Genomic DNA, 26,770 nt, shown 5'->3' on the forward strand with positions numbered 1-26,770 from the left:
ATCGTCCGAGTCGGTCCTTCTTCTCTTACCCCTGCCATGTGACCCCTTCACCTTCAAAGGGTTGAAGGGGATATCACACTCAAACATATCAATCGCCAGGCTCCACAGGCACACCCGCCCTTTCGCATAAGTGGGTAATCACGGAGAGGAACATCAAGCTCGGGCCAACCTTGACCATGAAACTCCTCCACTCCTCAATCACTTGCATCCCCACATTCACTCGCACACCATCTAGAATGCAAGCAACCATAAGGGCCTGGGAGTAAGTTACATCAGTAATGTTACTCAAAGGGCGAACCCTTTGGGCAACAAGATTCAGCCACCCCCGAGCCTCTGGAGTAAAGTGATGGCTCTTGATGGCAGACCGGGTGATGCCCCAAGTGGTCTTCCTCCTCTTGGACTCTTGTACCAACATCCTCACCAACCAAGGCCCATTCCCCTCATGGTCCTTGGCCCTCAGCTCAGCCTGCGAAGGGTTGGGCAAACCATGAACAACATTTATCGCCTCCACATTGACCCCTCTAATACTGATCTCAGGTTCCGGAGCAGTCCAATAAACAGTAGGGAGCATGACATAGAAATCCCTAACCCAGTTACAGTTAATATCTCTCGGCTCCTCGACTAATGGACCCCAACAAATTTGATGTAGAAGTTGATAGAATTCCGGGGCCAGCTCTTCCACCTGATCCATGACAAAGGCCCTCTCATGAAGTAGACCCTTGGTCTGCTGCTCCATGTAGCTTCTCTTGCATGAATGCGAAGAAAACCTAACATAGGCGGGGGAAGCAGGTGCTTGTTATTATTATTGTTGTTGTTGTGGACTTGCCATAGCAAGGTGAGATAGCTAGCCTGTAAAGGGAAGATTGAGTTAGAATAATGTGGCACAAAGATTAGGCAGTGATAAGAGGTGCGTAATTAAGTTAAAACCCAGACTATATTGGTTTATAAGGTTCTGCCTCAGGCATCTTCGCCGCGGTAGTTGTAGGATGATCGTTGTGGCGAAGCCGCCATAGTTGTAAAGGGGCCTGCCACAGTGACGATTTTCTGCCATAGCAATGTTGTCGCCGCTGTAGCCGGCTCGTCGTAGCGAGCAGGTGTCCGCTACAGCTGACATCTCCCGGATTTAGTCGGCCGGCGCTTGCAATACCACGAGCGCCATAGCGCCACCGCTATGGTGAAAGAGGGTCCGCTATCTTCTCCAGTGAGCAACCTTTAGACCCAAATTCTAGAAACCCAAAAAATTTCACCACAGTTTTCACCTTTTTTGCAAGGATCAAGTACTATGATAGCATACATGAATTTTACAACCTATAGCACCTCATTTCAACCACAATGAGCACCAAAATTTTGATCAAACTCATCAAAAATTGCACCTCTACCAAACACCCCCACCCCAACATGAACTACCCTATTTTAAGAAGATATTTAGTAGTAAGTAATGATTGGGACAGTGTGAACGATGAAATAACCCACCATGACCCAAGAACTTCATACCCCAAGAAATCAAAAACCCTTGTTTCAAAGGACCAACTTTTGCTCTAATCTAGCAACTTAGGCATGGAAAATTTGAAATAAAAGGCTATAATCAAGTTATAGGACAATGAGAGGGAGTACATACCTTGAAATAGTTAGAGATCTGCGAGCTTTTGCTCGAGAAGTGTCCCTTGGGCTACAGAGAAATTCTTCCTCTTCCTTGAGTTATGTGAGTAGTATAATGAGTAATGAAGGGGGTAGGGTGTTTAAATGGGAAGTGAGGATGGAGATAAGAGGCCTGGGGAGATGAATAACTCGAAATCCTGCCTCCTAAGGTTTAGGGGCTGGGAGTGTGACAATTTCCCCATCCCACGTCGTTCGAGGACGAATGGTGGTTTAATTGGTATCTGATATAAGGACCCGCCCGGTCGTACCCGTGCCCAATATAGGCTTAAGATCTTATATGGTAGCCCTATGGGGTATCTAAAATGAATAACAGTGAGAAAAATCAAGTTCAGAAAGAGTTAAAAATTATGGGCCCGGGCAAGATTTGGTCCGCCGGGGCGAACATCACGGACCAGTAAGCGCGTTTTTCCATGCTTAGTTTTATATTTCACCCTTCTTTTTAATAAAATACCCTTCAACGCTGCTATTAGATTTTACATGAAGAAAAACAATTGACACCAAGAAAAGAGGCTCCTCCAACATTCTTCACATCTTCCCCTTCAACTATCACCGCATGGATTTCGAATAAAGGCTAAGAGGGTGGATGTTTCATGGAAGTTTAAATAGTTGCTCATCATCAAGGTAGATTATGGTTTACTTGAGTTAGACTTTGATTAGTGAGTCGTATATACGTATAGAATTGATGGAAGAAAGCATGGTTAGGTCTTCAGACACGGAGTTTGGATGCATATGTTCATAATTTAATGGAAGTTTATGTATATATAGTAACTAGGGTAACAACGAATGTATAAATGGGTACTAAGTTCTACAATTATTGAGGTCTATGTGCTAGTGATATGAAGTGATCACCTGTCGCTATTAAAGAAGGTTACGTACCCCACAGGTTAGCATAATTATTCTGAGGTATATCTAATTTCCACAATAAATTATTGAGTTATTTGTAATATTCATACGGCCGGTTATTCTTGTCAATAAAAGGGGTTGCATTGGGTGAGTTGAAGCGAAGGCATAATAGTATTACGCCCGTCAAGGGAATATTTCATAACATTGATTTCATTCATTAGCATCATTGCATACATTTGCATGTGGTTATGGAATAATGCATGGAGCGGAAAGTCTGAGTGAGTATCAACAGGTGCTATCTGATTTTATGGCTGAGTTGGGTTGAATATGAGGTACTACTTAATAATCTATCATTGGAAGTGATGTGAAGATAAATATATTTAAATATATGAAAAGGCACATTTGACCGGGGGTGAGGATGTGGCCTAGTTGTGAGCTCGTGGTTTGAGGTTCGTTCCGGAACAGGTGGTACATGGATACCATGGGTCCCCTGTAGGTCATGGTTATTGGGAAAAGACACTAATTAGCACGTATGTACTGATGTGTATTTGGTCATTGCACTGCATTGCATTCACATATCTTTATATTCTTATATTTACATGCTGTCATTCTACTACATCTGCATTATACATCTCCGATAATAGTGTTGAACTGTCTGAAGAGTTCTGATCATGTTTGAAGGTGTTGGCGTGAGAATGAATTATTAAGTTTCAAAATTTCTGAGTTAAATCTGATGGATTTAGAGAGTCACATTGTTTGGTGAAAGTGTGTTGAGTACGTTCCGTGTATGCATCATACCCTAGTGAGTGAACCGAATATAAAACCCTAGTGAATTATTGAGATAAGAATTAATTACTTGGCCCTAAGGGAAATACGAAGTAGGACTACACTTGACTAGTATGATAGCTGGCAATACTATGGGAATAAGGGAACCGGAATAACCAGGAGTTAGAGAGGTGAGTTCGTATCGGTGTAGTTATCTATGTTGGGAGTCGTGGGGCGTACATTGACTTATCTGTTTATCTTATTGATTTTATATTGTGTAGAGTGAACTAATCTTAGTCGACCTATGATACTTACCAATACGTGTGATGTACTAATACTACTCTTGCTACATCCTTTTTGGGTGTAGATGTGTTGCAGGTCATTACTTGAAGTTTCTCTTAGTGGATTATCGGACATCTTCCTACAGCCTTGCTCATCTCATTCCAGGCAGAGGCTGTGTCGTTTATTTTGGTTTATCCCTGTGTAATAGGAGCTCTTGTACCTGTCTAGACTAGATCCCGAGAATTTTTCAGTTTTTCTTATATTGGTAACAGAGTCATTATGAATATTTACTTTTAAATTGTGATCATTAAATATATTACTGGTGATAAAAACGTGTTAGAATATTGGGTTGGCTGGCATGGGTTGGCCTACTAGGTAGTAATATGGTAGGTGCCCACACGACCCGTAATTTAGGTCGTGACAAAGCTATTTAGACTAGATTTGTCTAGCTACTCACTGAATGGCACAATACCATCTTGGGTGTTTAGCCTCCCTAACTTTGAGTTGAATCTCACTTATAATCGATTTAGTGGACTAGCGAATGAGCTCAAACCAAACCCAACATTAGAGCTTTTGCGTTTAACTCATAATCAATCATGCGGTCCTGTTCTTCGCTCACTTTCAAATCACACTAACCTACACTACCTTGACCTTTCATCAAATAACATCACTGATGATACGGTAATAAGTATCACTTTTCGTAACCTGTCAACTTTGCACCTATCATCTTGCGAATTGAAGGATTTTCCACATTTATTGAGAACTTTAGAAATGCTTGAGTTCTTGGATATTTCTAACAATAAGATTCATGGTCAAATCCTTAACTGGTTTAGCAGCATAAGGTGGAACTTATTGTGGTATCTAAACCTTTCACAAAATTCATTAACAGGCCACCTACAACAATTCTATAACTATAAACTAGAGTATCTTGATCTTAAATTTAACTCCCTTGTGGGTCCACTACCTTCTTTTATATGTAACTTGAGCATGCTCAGATTACTGGATTTATCACATAACCACTTCAATGAATCAGTTCCACATTGCTTGGGAATCATGACTGAACAATTTGTTCTCGACTTGAGAAAGAATAATATCAGTGGGAGTCTTCCACCGTTATATGCTTGGAGCACTTCATTGACGACCATTGTCTTGAACGGTAATCACTTTCAAGAAACTATCCCTGTATCGTTGTACCGTTGTCGTCAATTTGAAGCCTTTTATGGGGGAAATATTGCTATAAATGACACATTTCTAGCTAGGATAAGAACTTTTCCAGTGCTGCAGGTCCTTATATTGAAGTCCAATGTGTTCCATGGACCTATAAGTACTTGTCAGAATAACGTTTGCTTTCCCAAGTTGCGGAATTTCGATCTTTCTCGTAACAAATTCAGTGGCTTTGAAGGATTTCAAAGAATCTGATAATGAAAACTCATATGGGAAATTTTCTCTTGTATTTCTGTAGGAACAATGTATACAAAGCTATGACTATTTATACAGTTATGCTAAGGATGGAAAATAATATCAATAACTAATCAAGGACTAAATGTTAATATCTAAAAATATGTAACAACCTAAAAAACAAATCTGTACAGCTCATGAAATTCTAGAAGCATGTAAAAGAATATTATGCAGAGTACCATTTATATTGTGTGGTTTGTGTATACTCACTGTGATGAGGATGAGTGTATTTTGGCTGTGTTGGAAATATTTTGTCTGATTGAATTCGAACCCAACTTATCAGAAATAGGCCCAAACAAAATCTGAGGCCCAAAATCATTTTTATTCTTTAAGGGAAGACCTGGTCATTATGAAATATATCTGATGTGTTTGTGTTGGTAAAGTCAACGAACTCATCTTTTTCCAAGACATCAAACTCATCTTCTTCCTTGAGAGATAACATAGAAATTAGGGTTCCATCATCCCCCCTCAAGTTGGCGTCCGATGATCGGATACCTAACTTGCCCAAAAAATGATGATGCAAAGGCCCAGCCAAGGCTTTGGTGAATAAATCTGCTAGTTGGGAGGTTGAAGGAACAAAGAACAGAGAAATGAGTCTATCGAGAAGTTTTTCACGAATGAAATGGCAATCAAGTTTGATGTGCTTGGTTCATTCGTGAAAAACTGGATTTTTTGCAATGTGAATGACGGATTGGTTGTCACAATGCAAAGAAACCAGAAGAGAAGGGGATATATACTCTAAGGTCAAAGAAAAGAAAAATAATCCATGATATCTCTGCGACAAGACTCCTTATTGAAACAACGGGATGTTTCTTGGATTTCCAAGATATCGGTGAACCACCAAGAAGTATGTAAAAGCCACTCGCGGAATGGCGAGTAGAATAGCAAGAGGCCCAATCGGCGTTGCGATATCCAAGAATTTGAAGAGACGGTGAAGAATTCATGAAAAGACCCAAACTTGGGTCACGTCTCAAATACCGGAGAGCGTGAAAAGCTGCTTGAAGATGTACAGATCTTGGGGAGTGCATATATTGACTGAGTGTTTGAACGGCATAAGAGAGGTTCGGTCGTGTGTGTGTCAAAAAATTGAGTTGTCCTAAGAGTCTCCGATAGATGGTAGGATTAGATAATAACTCACCTGAGTCCATGGTGAGCTTAAGAGTCAGGTCCATGGGAGTCGAAGCCGAATGGGTAGAAAGATCTGGGTGTTCCAACAAAAGATCCTTGGAAAATTTACGTTGCGTTACAATCAAACCCTTTGGTAAGTGTAAAATCTCCATTCCCAGAAAGTAATTTGCGAGCCCCCAGTCTTTTATTTTGAATTCTGTGTCCAGAAACTCCTTTAACTCAGTGATTTCTTGTTGGTTGTTGCCTGTTATCAAGAGGTTGTTGACATAGATAGGTAAGACTGTAACAAGACTGCCACAGGACTTGTAAAACAACGAGTAATCATTCAAAGATGAAACGAATCCATGAGTCCCTAGAGCTACAGATAATCTGGCGTACCACTAGCGTAAAGCTTGTTTGAGCCAGTAAAGGGACTTTCTCAAATGGCAAACATGAGAGGGAGAAGGTGATGTCAATCGCGGAGGAAATTTCATGAAGACCTCCTCGTCCAAATCACCATGTAAGAAGCCGTTATCTACATCCAGTTGAAACAAAGGCCAACTGTTCTTGACTGCAATAGCAAGAATGGATCTAATGGTAGTCATCTTCACGACTGGTGAGTATGATTCATTGTAATCAATACCCTTACATTGAATATCCCCCCTCACCACTAACCATGCCTTTAATCTTTCCAAAGAACCATCGGATTTGAGCTTAACCTTATCTACCCATTTGCAGGGCAGAGGCAAAGAAACTACCTCCTAAGTGGAGTTGGAGATGAAGGCCTGGAGTTCATTTTCCATGGCAAGAACCCAACCAGGATCAATTACTGCCTTCAGGCAAGAAACTGGCTCTCTAATCTTGTCAATAGATGATATTTAAATATTGATTGTTAATACTTAGAAAGAATGAAAAAAAGAATGAAGAGACAAAGTAGGAGTGTTAGAAGAAATCACAAAAAAATTAGTTTCATAAATAAAATCAGACAAATATGAAGAAAAAACGATTTCCTAGTGGTCCTGCGCAGGCCCTGCACTGTAGATGACACATCCATAGGATTAGTGGAGAGATTAGGTGGAGAAGAAGATGGTGAAGTGGTAGGTTGAGTGCTAGGTTTAGAACTAGCAAATGCAGGATTGATGGTGGATGAAGGTGGAGATGGAGTGTTGTTAGTGGATGGAGAGGAGAGTGAAGATTCTTGTGTTTTAGATTGGGTTAAATCCTCAAAAGAGAGGGGTTTAGTTGATTTGAAAGACCCTGGAAATAATTTAGACATACGAACTGAGTGTGCAAAAGGGAATAAAGACTCATAAAACTTGACATTTCTGCTTATAATGACCTGTTTATTTAGTAGATTTAGCACCTTGTAACCCTTTTTTCCAAAAGGGTAACCTAAAAAAATTCCAGGAATTGCCCTAGGTGAAAGTTTATCTCTGTTGTGAGGCAACGTGGAAACAAAACATAAGCAACCAAAAGTTTTAAGATGAGCGTAAGAGGGAGGTTTTTGAAAAAGTTTATCATAAGATGAACTGTGTTGAAGAACTTTGGAAGGAAAAAGACTAATGATATGAGTTGCTGTCAACAATGCTCCCCCCTCCCCCTCCCAGTATCTAGGTTGTAAATGAGACTGATACATAAGAGCTCTACACACCTCTAATAAATGTTTGTGTTTTCTTTCAGCTGCCCCATTTTGTTGAGGGGTAGCAATATAGGATGTTTGATGCATAATTCCTTGGGAAGAAAAAAATTCAGTTGTAAGATTCCCAGACTCTAGTTCATAGGCATTAATTGACCTTATCACTTTCACTTTCTCACTTTCTTGGAAAATTATCTCTCAGTATAAGCTAAGAAAGATTTCAAAATGGGGAAGGCATTGGATTTAGTGGATAAAAGATAAGTCCAAGTTGTTCTAGAGAAATCATACACAATAGTTAGGAAATATTTTTCGCCTTTATATGTTTGAGTCTTGTAGGGTCCCCAAATGTCTATATGGTCCCCAAGTGTCTATATGTATCATTTCAAAATACTCATGTATAGAAATGTTACTTTTGGAAAATGATAATTTAGATTGTCTGGCCATGGGGCAAATATCACAAGGAAACTGCGATGTCTTAGAATGAGAGACTGAAATTCCGGTAATTTTCTTCATACTATCATAAGGTAAATGTCCCAATCTATAGCCAAAGCTTGAAGGAATCAAAATTTTCAGAAACTGTGCTCATTTCATTAATAGGAAATTCAGTACAAACATCAGGACTGCTCATAGACACTGGTAAAGAAGACAATGAGTCCACATTAGACACAACTGGATTCTTAAGAGAAAATAAACGAGATTAATAACTAAAGATTGACTAGGCTTTGTTTTAATAGGCCTGGATGTGGATATGTCATTGTTCAGCAGATACAGATTTCCAACATCTTCACCAAAAATCTGCTTCTTCAACATTGAATGGTCCTGTATATGAAACAACCATTTTTTTGTAATAAGAACTCCTAGATCAGTTTTATCAACAAATTAGCTGACTGAAACAAAATTTCATTTGAAAGAAGGAACATAGTAGACATTTAGTAAGACAATACGAGAGGTTAGAACCACATCACCCATATTCCTAATAGTGACCTTAAAAGAGTTAGGCAAAGTGACAGAAACAGGGTTAGGAAGTAATTTGAAATTGTGAAACAAAGATTTGTCAAAAGTCATATGATGAGAGGCCCTTAAATCTATTATCCAGGGGGTTAGATTTAAAAATTGAAATACAAGATGTGCGATCTTTTAAAATGTTAGAGATACTAGCCATGTTTGCACTGTGTTGTTCTTCTGTTCCAGTCCTAGATTTGAGTGCTTGAAACATTTCAATCAATTGTTGGCACTGGCACGTTGTAAAAGCTTCAATGTTGAAAATGGAAGACTTGTTGTTTCTAACAATCCTATTTGCTGGAAAAGTGTTCATCATGCTAGATTCCTCATCATTTCCTAAAATAGCACCATTACCCATACTTTCTCCTGTATTTGCAACATTAGCTCTTGCATTGTTAAAAGGCTTCTTAGATTTGTTTATGAATTTAAAATTTGGTGGAAAACCTATTAACCTATATCATATTTGCCTAGTTAGTATGTTTGTCCTCTTACAAAAAGTGCAATACAAATTGTTAATTTGGTGGTTCATAATTCTGAACATTTCTGGGAGTGAAGCTTTGTGTGTTTCCTTTGTTTGCAGCAAAATTCCTTTGCTCATTCCACTTTATTGCATTAAAAGCTGAAGATTATGTTGTCACTAAGTTCCCAAAATGTATCTCCTTTTGTGATTCCTCATGGAGGATGATTGAATAAGCCTTGATTAGTAGAGGGTAGTGGTTTCATCATAAGAATGTTCCCTCTACATGTTGAGAAAGCTTCATTAAGTCCCATTAGGAACTGTACTAGCTTCATATCTTCATTCATCTTATGATTATGTTCCTTAACACCACACTTGCATTCACAGCTACACACCATAAATGTATTGAGCACTTTGAGTTGATCCCACAGTTTCTTCAGTTTATTGAAATAACTTGCAACATCAATTGTTCCTTGGGTGATATTATTGAGATCTCTTTGTAATTGAAAAAGTTTTGAACCATCAAGCTAACCATGCCTCTCTTGGAGATCATTCCATATATCTGAAGTTGTTTGTGAATAAATCACACTCTCTGCAATATCCTTGCTTAGAGAGTTCAAAAGCCAAGCAATGATCATGTCATTGCACCTTCTCCACTGCTCAAACGGAGATGAGGTTTCATCTAGTACTTGTGCCTTTTCATTGATAAAGCGTAACTTGGTTTTGGCTAAGAGAGAAATCAGAACTCCTCTCTTCCAATTTCCAAAACTGGCTCCATCAAAATTAACATTTATCAAATTCATTCCAGGTGAATCTGAGGCATTCAAGTAGTAAGGATGAGATGGTGGAAGGAGATTTGCTTGTCGTTTCTCAGTAGAAGCACTGGAAACATTACTAGGAGTCGATTGTGGTGCCATTTTTTAGAGTTGGTTGAGATGTGATTTGAGTTTATAAGATTAAGAAAAAATGAAGGAAGATTGAAAGAGAATTTCCCTAAATTGCTCTGATACCATGAAGGATTTCAAAGAATCCGATAATGAAAAACTCATATGGGAAATTTTCTCTTGTATTTATGTATGAACAATGTATACAAAGCTATGACTATTTATACAGTTATGGTAAGGACTGAAAATAATATCTATAACTAATCAGGGACTAAATACTAGTATCTAAAAATATGTAACAACCTAAAAAACAAATTTGTACAACTCATGAAATTCTAGAAGCATGTAAAAGAATCTTGTGCAGAGTACCATTTATATTGTGTGGTCTTGCGTATACTCCTTGTGCTGAGGATAGGTGTATTTGGGCTGTGTTGGAAATATTTTGTCTGATTGAATTCGAACCCAACTTATCAGAAATAGGCCCAAACAAACTCTGAGGCCCAAAACCATTTTTATTCCTTAAGGGCAGACCTCGGTCATTACGAAATTTATCTGATGCGTTTGTGTCGGTAAAGTCAACGAACTCATCTTCTTCCAAGACATCAAATTGTTCTTCTTCCTTGAGAGCTAACGTAGAAATTAGGGTTCAATCTGGCTCACTGCCTGCAAAAGTTTTTGAAAACTTCAGAGCAATAACTAGATTAGATGGTGCAGATGAAGGAAAGATCAAATAAATGAGTACAATTTTAGGAGATTCTCTTATATATGAGGATTCTGTTAGGTTGGTGATCAAAAGCCAGGATATTGAGCTTGAAAAGATCACCACAATTTTGACAACCATAGATCTCTCAAGCAACGATTTTGAAGGTGTGATTCTGAAAGCACTAAAAGATGTTGGCTCACTTTGGATACTCAATTTATCCCATAATAATCTCAGAGGTGATATTCCCATGGAAATGGGGCAACTGAATATGCTTGAATTGTTAGATCTCTATTGGAATCAGCTCACAGGAAAGAGTCCACAGGAACTGACAAAACTAAAGTTCCTGGCAAGCTTAAACCTCTCTCAAAATCTTCTTGTTGGACACAGTCCTCGAGATTCACAATTCAACACATTTGAAAATAACTCGTATGGTGGAAACTTTGATTTATGTGGTCCTCCTTTATCAAAGCATTGTGGAACGAGTGATCCGTCGCATGTTCCTCATCCATTGGAGTCCGAAGAAGAAGATGAGTCATATTTTGCGAGTGGATTTACCTAGGAATCAGAAGTAATAGGCTACAGTTGTGGACTAGTCATTGGAACTGTTGTGTGAAGCGTCATGTTTAAAGCTCGTAAAACAAAATGGTTAGTGATATTTCTTGAAGGCATTTTTCCCAAGAAAATGAGAAGGCCAAAGAAGAGAGCTCAAAGACAATGGACATAATGGAAGATTGAGAGGTTCAATTTGTCCTTGTATAGTAAGTAATGTTGGAATTATCCCACGAATGTGTTTTTGTTTGTTTGTCTAAGTGAACTTTCCCGTTTCTATTTTTCTCTTTTTAATTTTCTGTTTGTTGTTTGTATATGTCTGATATCAACTTAATTGTATGTTTTACTTTAGCATTAATGGTTATTCAGTTAAGTTTCTATCTGTTTCTGTTGCTTTCCAACTGATCTTGAGTGAGTAGCAACTTGCTTGATAGAAAAAATTACAACAAATTTTTAGAAGCATACCTTAGTAACAACTGCATGGCAAAACAGTGTTAAATGTAAAACTGAAGTACAGAGATAGAGGGAAAGGACTAATAAATATCTGAACAACTCATTCAATAATTATGATGTTACTTCCATTGTTTTTTGTTTGCCATTATTAATGAGTTGGCTGATATAAATTGCCTGCTTAAATTACTTTATGATTGGAATGTGCCTTTGTGAATTTCCTCTTAACTAAACAAATGTTGTTTACTTTTGAACATACTTCTTTCCAGGAACATGCATGACTAAAAGTTTCAATAAGCAAAGCAGTAAATATGAAGAGTTGGTTCATGATTAAAATCGCTTGATAAAAAGGCTTGTATTTCTGAATACTGCTGTAAAAGAGAACTAAAATAGCAAATTAAGCCTTTCTAGCTCATGTGGACATTATTATTTGGTTTCAAACATTGTTTAGAAGTGACATTTATCGCGTTCTAGCTTTAGCAATTGCCTTTGACAGGAACATTAAATAGTATACTTGCAATAGCTTTTTAAAAGAATAATCGACTTATATAAGATGTGTAGCAGAAAATATTACCAGAATTCTGTAGTGCCACAACTGTGGTCGGGGTATATTGCGATAACCATTCAGACTTTAGTACAGTAAAAGTAGGCAATTTCCACAAGAACTCCATCTGTTCCATTTTTTTTTTTTTTAAATAAAGATAATCTTATTACTAATGAAAGGTGCATCATTAATTTCTTTGAAGCTTTCACGCATTGGCCATTACGACGCTCTTGCTTGTTTCAATCTTAAATCTTTAAAATATCAACGTCCAGTATAATTCCTGTCCTTTAGCTTCGATTTCTTAGCATTGTCTGCTTAAGACAGTTTTATATCAAATCTCAATAAAAACATTTCTGGTGATTAAAACACATTCGCAGAAAATGTTTATACTATTGGATCAGGTAATAAACTTCGAAATTAGTGGCTCCCGAACTCCCTCCAAATTAATCCACCTTTTGAATATGCTTCTAGCATTACCAAAAAAGATTATAGAAACCACAAATGTACTCTTAAGGCCAACACAAGAAAAATCGGAAATCCAAAATCTGGCAAAAACCATTACCTCTTTGATGAACATGAATCACTACCAAGTAAATGAGTTCCCGGGTGCTTTTGCCTAGTTTGCTCTTCTATCTTTTCAAGATTAAGAAAATGCGCATTTTTTAAATGAATATAGCGGGAAACTTATTCTGCTTGGAAACAAAATGTTGCGTTTACTTCTTGGACACAAAATGTTGCGTTTACTTTTATGAGGAATAGTAAGGTTGAATTATTGATTTTGAGTTTCTTGGCTTGTGTTCTAATAGTAACCACATGAAGAGAGAGGTGAGCATGGTCCCTAGCCTCGTTTTTGCCGAGCCTGAGTGTCTATGGCATGGATTGATTGGATGGAGACAGATATTTAGAAAGTGTGCATTGAGGGTGCTAGTAATCACTAGGTAGCCTAGATTGGCCCAAGCAATTCCCAAAAGTCCCATGCCTTTCTTGGTCAGACCAAACCAACCGGTAATTTCCAACAAGTCTTTCTGAACTAGAAGCAAGAAGCAGAACTAGAAGAAAACTTTCTTTCTCTATAAGGATAACCAAAAGCTCAAATATATCATCGAATTATCGAAAATGGCTCATTTATGTCACTCGTTAATAGTTGGGCTCAATTATGTCATCGTTGTGACCGAATAGCTCATCCATGCCACTTACCTTTAACAGCTCAAATAGCTGGTTTTATAATATCAGATTTTACACGTGGCCTCCAATTAGCGGTCCACATCAGCAACTTAAACCAGCCCAAATTGAATCCCAAATAAAACTAAAACTCGACCCACCTATAACCCTTTTAACCCAAATCCCTATTCTTATTTCCCACATCCAGGTTGCTATTAGAGTTATAAGAGAGGTCTTGTTATGCTTGATCAATTTGGTTTTGTTTTCTTAATTGTGGATTTTTGGTGATTCTTTTTTATCCCTTCTACTAAGTTGACTACGGTTAAGCAACGAGTACTTTGCTACACTTTTTGCTCCCTTTGGTCCATCTTCATGACGATTTTTCTCATCACAAAAACAGTAGTATGCACTCACTTCCTCACATGCCTTTCTCATCTTTGAATTGTTCTACTTAGTATCTGCTCCTCTTCTGCCTAGGTCCTCCATTACTTAAAAATAAAAAACACTCAGTATCTTCTCCTCTTATGAAGTTCAATGGAGCTTGAAACACTTCTGTAGGGATATAAGAATGGGGATTTGGGTTAAAAGGGTTCTGGGTGAGTCGGGTCTGGGTCGGGTTTTTAATTTTATTTGGGATTTAATTCGGGCTAGTTTAAGTTGGCGACGTGAACCTCTAATTAGAGGCCACGTGTAAAATCTGGTATTTTAAAACCAGCCACTTGAGTTGTTAACGTTAAGTGGCATATATGGATGAGAAATATTGGTCACGGCGATAGCATAAATTAGCCCAACTATTAACGAGTGACATAAATGTGTCATTTTCAATAGTTCGATGGCATATTTGAGCTTTTTTCCTTCAATTTTAAAATATAGTAGGGAGACTTTACCCAAGAAATGGTCAAAAAATGGAAAGATCTGAACATATTGTGAATAGATCTGATACCAATACATACTACCTATTTCAATTGTTGTGCTTTCTGAAATTGCATACCTATACAAGGGTTCAAGTTTCAATCGATATTCGGGAATTTAATTATCCTTCTCGAAAACAAAAATTTGAAGTGATCTACTATAATTTATTGAGTTTTTAAGCTAGTAGTGTGTATTTTTCATCTAGTGCAAGCTTTAAATGAAAAGGCAGGGACACCTTCAACTCTTTGAATGTCAAATACGTTCCTGTAGCCTTTGGATGTTGTTACTTGCCTTAACTGAGACTTCTTATTTGTTTAGAAAGAGCCTTTAATCTTGTTGGCTACCCTATTCGTGATATCAATGAACCAGATTATCTGGTATTTGACTATTTCAACTAATTACTTTGTGGTCTTCTAATTGAGTTTTCTTTGTATTTTTTAACTTGATTTGGAGGCTATTATATGTTCTTCAGTGGTTAACTAACATTCAACGTATTTTCTCAGATACTATACATTTGTACAATAAATTACTTGACAACTGAACATAATAAATCTCTTTCTTTGAAAGGTCTAACATTGTTACATTAGCTTGCTGGTATATCCTATCAAGAGATTCTTTACTACCAATATCGTCTCTCCATTTTAGCTCCGAGTATGTATCATCTTTAAATTATTTGAAAAGCTTCTTGGATGCTCTTTAATCTTTCTAATGTGGCAAATTCTATATATTTGATCGAAATTCAGGTTCTCGTCAGTTTAGTGATCTGACTCTAATTGGTATAGAGAATTTCTTAAGTGTGTGTTACGCATGGTGCATTCTTTAAGTGATCAGTCTCTCTAATGAAATGACAAAATGTCTGACTAACTTTTTTCATAATTGGTTCAGTGGCTTCAAAATCCCACACGGTATTATTAACTTAAAGCAGCTTGATACATCTTGACCTTTTATGATTGTATAGATTCCATGAAAAAGTTGCACCCAAATTTTATAGCATTTGTCCAACTTGACACATCATGTCTTTATTGTTGATTTCTCTTTTTTCACTTGACTAATTAATTAGTTGAGCAATAATTTCTCTTTTCGCACTGGCAATGAAAATCTAGTCATTTATAACGAGAAGAAATTGTTTTCTAAAGATCATCATATATCAACAATAGTTGTAACATATTCTTTAGCCTTTTTTTATTACTCGTTCATGGTACTATAAACAACTATATGTAGTTGGATTTTTAGTAATCCCATATTTAGCAACCAAGACTTACGACTAGAGTCTTTCTGGAAAAGTTGACTTAACACTTGGGATAGATTATATTGTTTACAACCACAAATTAGTTAGTGCTGGCTAGTAATTGGGGAAAGTACCTCATTTTCTTAGTCGGATGTTTTCTTTTCTTTCTTTAATATATGCCCCACGGTCCCATAAGGAGAAGGTAGGGGAAGGGTATTAATATTAGGGGACTCAACCTGACCTCTGTTAGATCGTAAATACCATTTAACTGGACATGAAATTTAAGAAAGAAAGAAAAATCTTTAAAATTTATGGTCTAAAATAAGTCATAAATATTTATGTTGCTATAAATCATCTCATTAGAGGTAAAATAGAAGAAGTTTAAAGTTTAATTACTTTTAAATATAAAAAGGTATCACATTTTTTTTTTTTTTGGACAGACTAAAAAGGAGCGTTCAGTGTAAATTGGACTGACGGAGTATTAAAGGTGAAGTGCCTCAACCTCGAGGGAGGCAGCAACTTGGTTACAATAATTTTTTCTTCCATGATTTTGAACATCAAAGAATAAGAAAGTTAGATCACTGCTAGATTTACATAAGAAAAAAGAACAGAAGTTTAGAAAAACTTCAGTAAATTTTTTAAACTTTAGTAAGAGAATTTCTCTTTTCTGCTCTATTTTGAGTATTTTTTACGAAGAACGAAAGCTATTACTCCAAACCTCTCATAAAATTATTCTTGTGGTATATGAAAATTATGATCCTTCTATAAGAGGTCATTTTTATGTTATTTGTTTTTTGTTTTAATACTTGTCATATAAAATGGTAATCTAAGGCCTCAAAGTATACTTTGATCTGTGAAACATATGTTGTGGGCTGGCTAATGAAACTGTTTCGTCTTTCGTTATGCTATCAAAGATTATACGAGTGCCTTTGAAAACGTGAGGAAATTAGTTAAAGAAAGTCCTCCTATTAGAATTGTTAATTGAAGTTGCATCGTCATCTCTCTCTTTTGAAAAGTTATGTGACTATAAAATTAATATGTCTAACAAGTTGGAAGATCACTGAAAAGACAAGGAAAATCGTCTCTTTTTTGATATTTTATTAGATGTTACTGCTCATCTATGGACCACAAGTTTTGTAGTTATGATGTAGCTTATTTTTTGTCAATTTTAATGAAACATACAAGAGTTTAGTACTGCTGAGTGCTGACTTGCTCTAAAGGGGATTACCTTTTTGTGTCATTTTTAGAATATTCCAATGTATGATAACAATATTTTTCCTATGTTTAAACAGAAAATTAGGCATAAAGGTTAATTCGTTGAAGACTTAAGTCATATTTCCTTGTAAAGCATGTTAGATATGTATGTTGAAGTGTCTAGACCTTGAGGAAGGTGACATCTTGGTGACTAACTCCTTTCTTCCATGATTTTAATTTGAACACTAAAAGAATGAGAAAATTAGATCATTGTTAGATTTACGGAAGAAAAAGAGAAGAGGACAAATAATTTTGGTGAAAAGTTGTTTCTTTTTTGTGCTAATTTTGCCGTTAGTCCTCTTTTGTCTTACGTTGAATTGAGAGAAGCAAAATTTCAATCGAATAAATTTTTGTGGTATATAAAAAGGGAAAAGGGTAAAAATACCCCTCTACTTTGGAAAAAGGACTAAAAATATCCTCCGAACTTATTTTTGGTCAAAAATACCCCTCTCATCCTTAAAGTTTTCAAATATACCCCTACCTTGACGAAAATTATCCCCCCAAATAACCCGAAATCCTTTTTTAAACCCGACCCAACTAAATAATAACCCATAAGATCCCCTTATTTCCCCAATAAGGGGATCTTATGGGTTATTATTCCGTTGGGTCGGGTTTAAATGATGGAACGGGTTTAAAAAATGATTTCGGGTTATTTCGGGGGATAATTTCCGTCAAGATAGGAGTATATTTATTTGAAAACTTTAAAGACGGGTGGGGTATTTTTGATCCAAAATAAGTTTGGAGGATATTTTTAGCCCTTTTTTCAAAATAGAGGGGTAGTTTTGACCCTTTTCCCGTATAAAAATGTATGACCCGTATATTCATACAAAATTGTAATTGAATGCCTAAAATTGACTTTGACTGAAAGTGTATATATATTAATCCGTTGAACCCACATTGTGTTAAATGAGACATATATTTCTTTACTTATCAAGATTTGTATCAGTACTTCTTTAAGTCCTTTTATTACAGCGCGCTCTTATGTAAAGTTGGGGACAATTATGATAAGGTTCAAGTACCCTAGAGTCTTTCTACAAATTGACTTGAAATTTGGGAGTCATCGTCCACAAATTAGTTAGTGCTAGTTCGGGCAAAGTACCCCGTTTTCTTCATCGTATCATTTTTTTTTCATTCAATACCCAGCTATCCTATGAGATTAACCATGATTTTCTGTGTGTTCCCCAAGTCTGAAACAAATCTCAACCTTTGCATCATGTCCTTGCAACTCTGTAGATGAAGGCATATATTCATAAACTACCGTTGTTTTTCTAGAAATAAGTAAGATTGAGTTTTCTTACATACTCTTAAGTAAATGGAGAAGGAAATGGAGTTACATCATACGTCTTTATTGTTCATTTCTCTTTCTCACTTGACTTAGTCAAGCAATAATTTCTCTCTTTGAAAAGTCACGTGGAAAAATAAAAAAGTATGACTAGCAAGTTGGAAGACAGAAGAAGAGATGTTGATGGGCCAAGAATAACAGAGTTCAATTAGCTGTAAACAACTCCATGAAAGTATAATTGTTGGCCCCATTTAAATTTTTTAACGCCTTTTGCTACATAAGTTAGTCCTCTCTAGTCTCAAATTCTTACTCCACAGCCATCATGTTCAATATAATGCCGTTTAACTTGACATGAAATTTTAGCCAAAAAAGAAAAAAATTGAAACTTGTGATCTAAAACAAGCCAATTTTAGTTTCTTGTTGATTTCTTTATTATATAAATTATAACATTATTCATTTAATCATATTTTGTTCGCAAAGCGCGAACAAATTCGCTACTTCAATAACAAACTCAATTCACACATTGCAACCGAAATTTCATTCCTTGTCGTGTTCACGAAACTTCTTATTCATACACACTATTTATAGTATATTCACTTAATCGACAATACAACTCACATCTAGAGATTTGATAATGATAAAGTAACCTCGAGTTTTCAATTAGAAATAAGAAATTTGTTGAGGGGAACAGCTTTGCCCCTAACCCTCCTGGTAGTCAAAAGAAGATGTCTCAGTTCAGTCCATGTAAAAGGCACATATTTTCTTGGATTAGAAATTGGATCAATTAGTTGAGGTGGACATTCAATAGTTGCATTACTTGTTGGACTCATGAAATAGTCGATTGATAGCCTTTGCTTCTCCTTATTCACCACTGCCCTGTGTATTACACTCTTTAACCTTCCATTTGTCCAAGCCTGCAAGAAATACAAAGGTTTCATAATTACTTAAACATATAAAAATATGTGTGTTTAGTGTGATAGAAGACGTGTGTTTGGTTGGTGAGTTAAAGTAATGGCCAGAAAAACTATATATTAAAATCATTAATAATATTAGCAAATCAGATGGATTGAAGTAATTTTGGGTCTTAAAGATTATTGATAAAGTCTAATAATTAGTTGGACCATTTAAGAAAATAAAAATTAAGATAGTATAAGAAAAAAAAAATTATCCATAAATGAGGGAATTCGACAAAGATTTGGTACGACAGAAGTCATTTTCATTTTCCTAAAAGATGTGTATTCGCTGATGTTTGGTTGGTGACTTAAGATAATTTCCAGAATAAAAATCGATAATAATATCAGGAGAATAATCAGATAGTGTTTTAAAGATATTTTGAATTCTAAAGACTAATAATAATATCTAAATATTAGTTGGAGCAAGAGATATGAAATTAAAAGTTAAGATAGCGCGGTTCGTAGGAAAAACGATTTCTTTCATACGCTATGGAAGTCATTTTTCCTCTTTTAATACCTTAAAAAACATTCATTTTCCCTAATCATGGTAACCAAAAATGTTATGTTATTTATGAGAACTATCTTTCTAAGTAATGATTTCAGTCATACTAAACCAGGGAATGATATTTTCTTTTATTTTAGATCTGGTGTGTGTGTGTGTGAGTGAATTACTAAAAAAGAACAAATTGAAATTAGCTACGAATATGTCAGTGGTTCTTAGCTAAATTGATCGTATCTGACAGATTTTTTTTATAATTTATCGATAAATAGGATTAGCGACGGATTCTATTGTTTATTTTTTTTATCCGTCGTTAATTCATGCTTTTTAGTAGTGACTGTGAGAGACAGAATATGACCTCAAGGGTGTCACGAATATTGATGACGAATGAATTAGAAAGTGGCCTAACTCCAACCCATTGCTTGTCATCCTTGAGCACTTGAAGACCACCAACTTGATCTTGATGCAATACGGTTAATGTTTGTGGGTCTGAATGAATCCCAATTCCCACAATCTTCTCAGGGAGCTAGGGGACATGGAGGATATCTACTTATCCTAAAATAAGTTGACTCCTTTTCTTCAAAGTTCTTGCTGAAAAAATCATCTTCAAGGCCTAATCCATGTGCCAACATCTCAAATATAATCATTCCTAGCTTGTCCATTTCTTTCATGTACTCTATCATTGCATTGCTGCTCTATCAGAAGTCAAAATCAGCATCTTTGGCAGAATAATATATAGTGCATTCAGGCTTCAGCCAATCAGGGGCGAAGCTAGCCTTAAAGTTAGGGGTTCAGCAGAATTCAGCAATTTTGGCTCAAATCTTATATTTGTATTAAAAATAATGTTTTAATATGTATAAGTAATCTATCCGGAATCCAATAAATAAAAAGGATTGTGACTCAAAACCCGAAAACTAAAAATTATGGCTCCACCTTTGATCTAATACATAAATCTTGATTAATGTTGAGCCAATTATTAGCTCTAGAGAAACAGATAGGATTTTATTTGAGCTAGAATATTTAACTAAAAACTTTTGCAATGACTTGGATTAGTTTTTCATGCTGACCTAGGATAAGGAAGAGGGTAAAGAAGAGGGTTTAATAAGATTTTATGTCACCGGTTGCGTGAATGTTGAAGATATAATTAAGTACAATTTATGATTAGATGAAGTACGGTCAATCAGCCTTGCAAGTGAAGGGACTTATTCAAACTATAATCAAATAAATAAAAGTGTACTTTATCAAACATCTTAATCTTTTCAATGAAATGGTCCCACAATTCAACATCAAGTACGTATCATGCGGGATAAGTTGACATGAAATAAAATCACCAATATATGTAATCAAAAATGCCTTTTCATGTGCAAGTATTGTGCTGCAAGGCGAAGCAGCGCGAATGCTACAATAAGTGTTGTGTATGTACATACCTAAATGTGTGATATTGATCACCATAGACCTTTTTTGCAAATTCGACAACCATTTCTAGCGATTGAAGCAGCTGCAAGACTTCAGCCCAAGGTAAGTTTTGCCCATACTCGGGATTTGAGGCGTAATACCCCAATGGAAAACTTGTTGTCTTGCCACCTTTGAGCTTTTGTTCCATTGGAAGATCAAAAAGCTCGTGCAATCTAGTAGTATAATTTTCAACAATCTCATTAGGCACCCCATGATCCACAAGCTTAAAGAATCCCCATTTTTCACTTGCTTTCACCATAACTTGGCAAAGATTGTCATAAAGTTGTTGATCATCATTGTCACGAATACATTGTTTAGACTAATCACTGGAATATCACCTTCATGGTCTCCGAAATCATCGTGTTTTAGTGTAGGCCATTCTTCCTCGGACCATATGAAGTTTTTAACTTGCATTTTGTTGTTGCCATTCATTGAAAGTGTCTCAACATGCCTCTCTTCAATTCTAGGTGCCATAATCTGTAAGTACTTAATTGAGGCTATAGAGATTATTTGTGACTTAAACGTTTTTTGTGTCTCTGAATATACAATCCCTTTTGGTGTGCATCTACTTATATATACACAAATTTGAGGTGTCTAAAAGAAGAAAATTGGAATCTTGCATTGTTCGAGACCTGTGTTATGTTGTGCATGGGGAAACCCCATTTGTGGTGCGTTGTTGCCACCAATGTACCGAAAAAAAGAACTCTAGGATTCTTCGTCACTAAGGCATCCTCTAACATGACCAAGTTTTCTTTTCTTCATTAATCAGACGTGTAAAAGTCATGTTTAAGCCATGCATTTCTACGAATCTCAACAAAAAGAATGAAACGGAAAAAAACAGTTAGAGCATATATCATATGTCTAGAAACTTGTTATTTTAATGAACAATATACGATCCAAGAGGGCTGAATTGAGTAATATCAAATAGTGGCGGAGTCATTTCCACCGAGGAAAGTCAAAATATATAGAAGTAATCACATGAAGAATCTAAGGAGATTCTATATATAAAATATATACACGAAAGTAATTTTTTAACATATTTACAAAGTGCAATTTTCCAGCAAAGAAGTGTCAATTGACAACTTTTTGACAAGGGTACCATTGGGTCTTCCACTTCTACCAAATTTTGGCAAACTCCTATAATTTGCCTAAGTTGCGTCTTGCACGAACTTGATTCTTATATATGTTTCTTGTTAAACCAACTAGAAATTGTAAAGTACGAAAGAATAAGGAACACCTGATTTTTACGTGGAAAATCACTTGGCTCAAAGGTATAAAAACCACGAATTACTAGTAGGATTTAACTTCAAACTCCACCGAAACAAATGAGCTTCAAATTCGAATTACAATACTTGCAACCCCAGATTAATCCTAAGCATTTCCCAACAATCACTTGATCGTGCATCCCCTTCAAATCTACTCTGACTTAAAAGCAAATTGTTTTCTAAAAAGCAATTGTAACCTACAACAGCTTCTCGGTAAGCAGTAATGGTTAAAACTCAATAGCTTACTATAAATTGAACTGAAACTGGACTTAACGAAATACAACAATAGAAAGGACCAAAATTCCACCCTAGTCCGTTACACATACTTGAAAAATAGTGTTGAACTCTCTAAACAAAGAATTGCATAAATGCTCTCAATTGCTATAGTATCTTGATGGTGCCTAAGTGTATTTAACCTATAAAACCACGTAACCGAGACCATGTTTGGCTATATGCGCATTTCCCCCTTGAATATGCTGGGATAGATTTGAATCAATCAAACGGTTTTTTTTTTTTTTTAAACCCCTCCCTCCTAGGAACTCCCCCTTTTTGCTCCCTAGGTGACTTGAACCCACAACCCTCGGATTGGAGGTGAAGGGTGCCTGGCATCAGCACAACCCCTTCTTGTCTCAAACGCATTGAATCAACAATCAGTCTAGACTTATTCTTTTAGAAGTTTACTTGGATCAGAACTGATTAAACAACTAGTAACATCTGGAGAAATAAAATTAGTAATGAACTAACCCATCAAATTTAATTTTTGAAAAGGTTTAACAGGAAGTAACTTTTTATAGGTCAAAACTTTTTTTTTTTTTTTTTTTGCGCTGAACTTGACACGCTTAGTATACATTTCTGGTCCTTGTGAGTAGGAAGACTCTCGCGGTCAAAAGTGCTTAATCATGATCTATGCTGTCAAAAGTGATTAATCATGGTCTATCATGCAGTTGATGATATCATTTTGGACTAATTTCCAGGCATACGCCAACCATACATACCGCTTTCTCATTCAGAACGAGAGGGAGACCACTGACAGTTTGCTCAGCTCTGCTTCCCCTGTTTTTTTTTTTTTTTTTTTTTTTATGCATTTTATTTTAGAACTTGCAAGACTCCTAATTATTGAAACAATTCCCTAACCCTTAAAAATATTTATGATAAGGGAAGCTATGACCTCCCTCTATAAGATGATTAATTAGTTTAATTCTTTTTTTTATCAGAAGTAAAGAAATCAAAAGAATCCGTTTGTCACATCCATCTGACTATTGACTTTAAAAATGAGTTCAGAACTGTTTATCTTTCTCCCCTTTTCTCTTAAGATAACAATTTCATGAACCCACATTTTTCCTCACCATATTGCAGCAATCCCCCGGCAGAAAACTTCCCCAATCCATTTCCCTTGACCCGCCCCTTTATTAACACATCCTATTTTGATCTGCTCAAATTCAACTAAACCAGGCCATTTGACACCCTAGTTACTACCATGTTTATGAAATAAATACGAAATGAATGTTATTATTAGTGCTAAGACTACTTGGAAGAAGCAAACCTACAGAATTTGCACAAGAAAATAGAAAGCATGATCTGAGGGGCCGGGCAAGGAGGAATCGACATCAGTCTTAATGCAAGGTAAATTTGGCACTATAGCATTATGGTGGAGCACAGAGTAAAAAAGATGGAGTGCAGATAATATCATAATATTACACAACAATACATGAACCAGATTTTAACTAATCTAGCGTAGTAGTAGCTAGTAATATAGAAGCGCAGACTTGCATATGAATCTGCAATCATATTTGCTCAAATAAATGCACCTAAGGTAGTCCGTTGTAGCCAAGACCAAAATTTTGCAGGACCTCATCTACATAGGGAGATCGGGGTCCAAACGCCTCTGAATAGCAGCTGCAGCCTATCGGGACAGCAGAAAATAAGATCTGACTGGAAAAAAAATATTGTATAATCAATTAGAGTATCATGAAATGTCAGGATAATTCTCACCTCAAAGTTGCCAAGCTTGTATTGATAAGCCATCTCTTCTCTTAATTGAGCTTGTTCTTTCATTGCTTGCGCCTTAGAGATTCAAATTTACAACCAAAAAAAAGTAGTTTGTCACATTATGTACTTTTTCACCTGTTGGATGGAGAAGGCTAAAGGTAGTAGAATATATACCATTCCACTCTGCATCTCGCGCTTCAATGCTTCCACCTGTTCTTCCTTGTGCTTCTCACGTTCTCGCATCAATTCTTGCCTAAGATAACATAATGGGTAACAATTCAAGAACCAGCCTATAAAAAAATTAGTACAAACATGAAATCCCCTCTATTTTGCCCCTTCCAATGACAAAAGCTATGCCCTATAATTTGTCTTCAAAAAAATACTCTAGTATATCTAATTATATGTACTTGCTACCCTGGGATCCTATAGCTTCCAGGATGCAAGAATTATATTTATAGTGACTCTGTTCAAAGAGTTTCCAAGAGAGCGAGACCACATTAGAAATTTGGGAGTTCCTAACTTTACCAAAAAAACTGACTTCAAAGTTATTTTCCTTTTACTATGAAATCCATTATTTTCAGCTTCGAAACTCAAAATTCTGTAGATAATAGGTGTGTCCTACTATCCTTCTCCACTTAAACACCAAACTTGGTACCCTATCAAGACTTGAGTTCACGACATGCCCTTAACTGACTTCCTACTAGTCAACATAAAAACGATTTTCTACAACGCAATAGTGACTGTCTCTGGCCAGTAAGTAGCATGAATAGGAATAAATGGAAGTTGGACCAGATGATTCAATTAAGTAGGCCTTCCAAAATCAGCATATAAACAAACTAACGACAGCAACGCGGAAGTTCATAACAATGAACGTGAAGCAGCACATAACTAACTTACCTGCGTATTTCTTCATCATTGAAGACAGTACGTTCATTGTCCACGACCTTCTTGACACCTCTTTTCATTTCCTTTTCCATTTTACGTTTGTAATAGGCGTCAAGGTTATAATATCTGCAAAAATGAAGAATAACAGAAGTACTGTTAGATGACATTGCTATTGCTAACACTTAAATATCAAGCATCTGTATACTTACCTGTAGAAGCCTCACACCAACTATGTTGCTCGGACTCTTTAGAAATGTCGACAAGTGCGGGTGGGATTCTCCAAAGTAGTGCGTTTTGAAGAATCCAACACGGGTGCGACTACAATTTTGGGGAGTCCGAGCAACATAGCACACCAAAACAGCCCAACTCAATATATTTATTATCAACATAGAAAGAACCCCAACCCCACCCCCAAAAAAAATGGATTGATATAGTGCAGTAACCTTACTTTTTAGAAGGGAAGGTTGCGGTGTTATGATCTTCCATGAATCTGCACAATAGCTGACTGTGAAAAGTGGAAGTTCCTTGCATATATTGCTTAAACAGAGGTACAGAAAAGGGAAAGTCAGGTGCTAATAAAAACCAGCTTTTCCCCGGCTTGATTTACTTACTGCTTGAATAATTGCTTCTCTTCCCAATTTGGCAGGCTTTCCAGATTCATCTATAAATCAAAAAAGCAATGAAAACCTCCACAACTAGACCTAATATCTTATACAGAGTTCTATTATGCAACGGTAGTTTTTTTAATGAGGCATTTTGAAATGCACGATGGTGCACTAAAAGGACAATGCTTGACCTAACCAAAAGAATTTATCAAAACAATTGACATAACCTGCAACAAGCCCCGCGTGGATGATCAACATGCATAAGCTTAAAGAGCCATTATGTACCTTCTTTATTTCCGCTAACCATGCGGTAAACTCTGGACGTTTGTTCCTACAATAACAAAATAGATAAAGTTGAAATTTTTATAGACGAACAATCTAATCATTCAAATCATACACTTCTCCCCTTTTGAATCAAAAAATATCGTACACTAGAGCAAAGAGAAAAAAATTTCCTGCAACCTTTTGAAATATAACCATAACTCATGAGAAGGTGACGAGAACGCATAGTAATTAGTTCAAGCATCAATGTATTATCACCGCAATGACGCATGAATTTAGAAATTTCCACTCCCCTTTATATCACTATAAAAGGTACATCTGCACTGATGAATGAGGAGGATGGTGCAAAAAGGTATGAGAAAAGGTATCTCATTATCTACAGCAATGTGACTGGCTTCTTTCTGGACCATATAGGAAGTCGATAGCATGTCTCACTACTCCAAACGCCGCATCCTCTTAAGGATTATTCCAGAAATTGATCCAAAAGTAAGGCTCTGTCTGGAAATCAAATGTTCTTACCAGTATAATGGAACAGAGGATAGATTGAATAATTATTCAGAGCATTCAAGTTACATTAAAGAGTAAAGCCTGAAATTTGTAGAATAATTACTCGCCTGTGTGAGCTTGCTCATGTTTCCAGTCTCAAACCCAAATAAAGGAG

General features: G+C 36.3%; 1 protein-coding gene, 1 long non-coding RNA gene and 1 pseudogene across 3 annotated transcripts; 1 reads left to right on the forward strand and 2 right to left on the reverse strand.

Moving 5' to 3' along the window:
* Nucleotides 1-5,374: 5,374 nt before the first annotated feature.
* On the forward strand, nt 5,375-11,727 carry LOC132031241 (uncharacterized). Its single transcript, XR_009408211.1, has 3 exons — nt 5,375-6,272; nt 6,391-6,730; nt 6,853-11,727. It is a non-coding gene; the product is annotated as an uncharacterized LOC132031241 (long non-coding RNA).
* Nucleotides 11,728-18,124: 6,397 nt separating this feature from the next.
* Nucleotides 18,125-21,958, reverse strand: LOC132029360 (gibberellin 20 oxidase 3-like; annotated as a pseudogene).
* A 1,982-nt stretch (nt 21,959-23,940) lies between these two features.
* On the reverse strand, nt 23,941-26,713 carry LOC132031243 (uncharacterized). 2 transcript variants are annotated; one of them, XM_059421121.1, is made up of 7 exons: nt 26,055-26,713; nt 25,834-25,883; nt 25,671-25,712; nt 25,235-25,348; nt 24,512-24,590; nt 24,341-24,412; nt 23,941-24,251 (listed from the first exon to the last, which is right to left on the reverse strand). In XM_059421121.1, the coding sequence occupies exons 2-7, from the start codon at nt 25,881-25,883 to the stop codon at nt 24,204-24,206; spliced, it is 405 nt and encodes a 134-aa protein (XP_059277104.1). In that variant the 5' UTR covers nt 26,055-26,713; the 3' UTR covers nt 23,941-24,203. The 2 variants fall into 2 exon arrangements, with proteins under 2 accessions (XP_059277104.1, XP_059277103.1); XM_059421120.1 differs by having other exon boundaries at nt 26,113-26,707.
* Nucleotides 26,714-26,770: the final 57 nt, after the last annotated feature.

This window comes from Lycium ferocissimum, chromosome 9 (assembly GCF_029784015.1).
Source record: "Lycium ferocissimum isolate CSIRO_LF1 chromosome 9, AGI_CSIRO_Lferr_CH_V1, whole genome shotgun sequence".
Lineage (NCBI taxonomy): Eukaryota > Viridiplantae > Streptophyta > Magnoliopsida > Solanales > Solanaceae > Lycium > Lycium ferocissimum.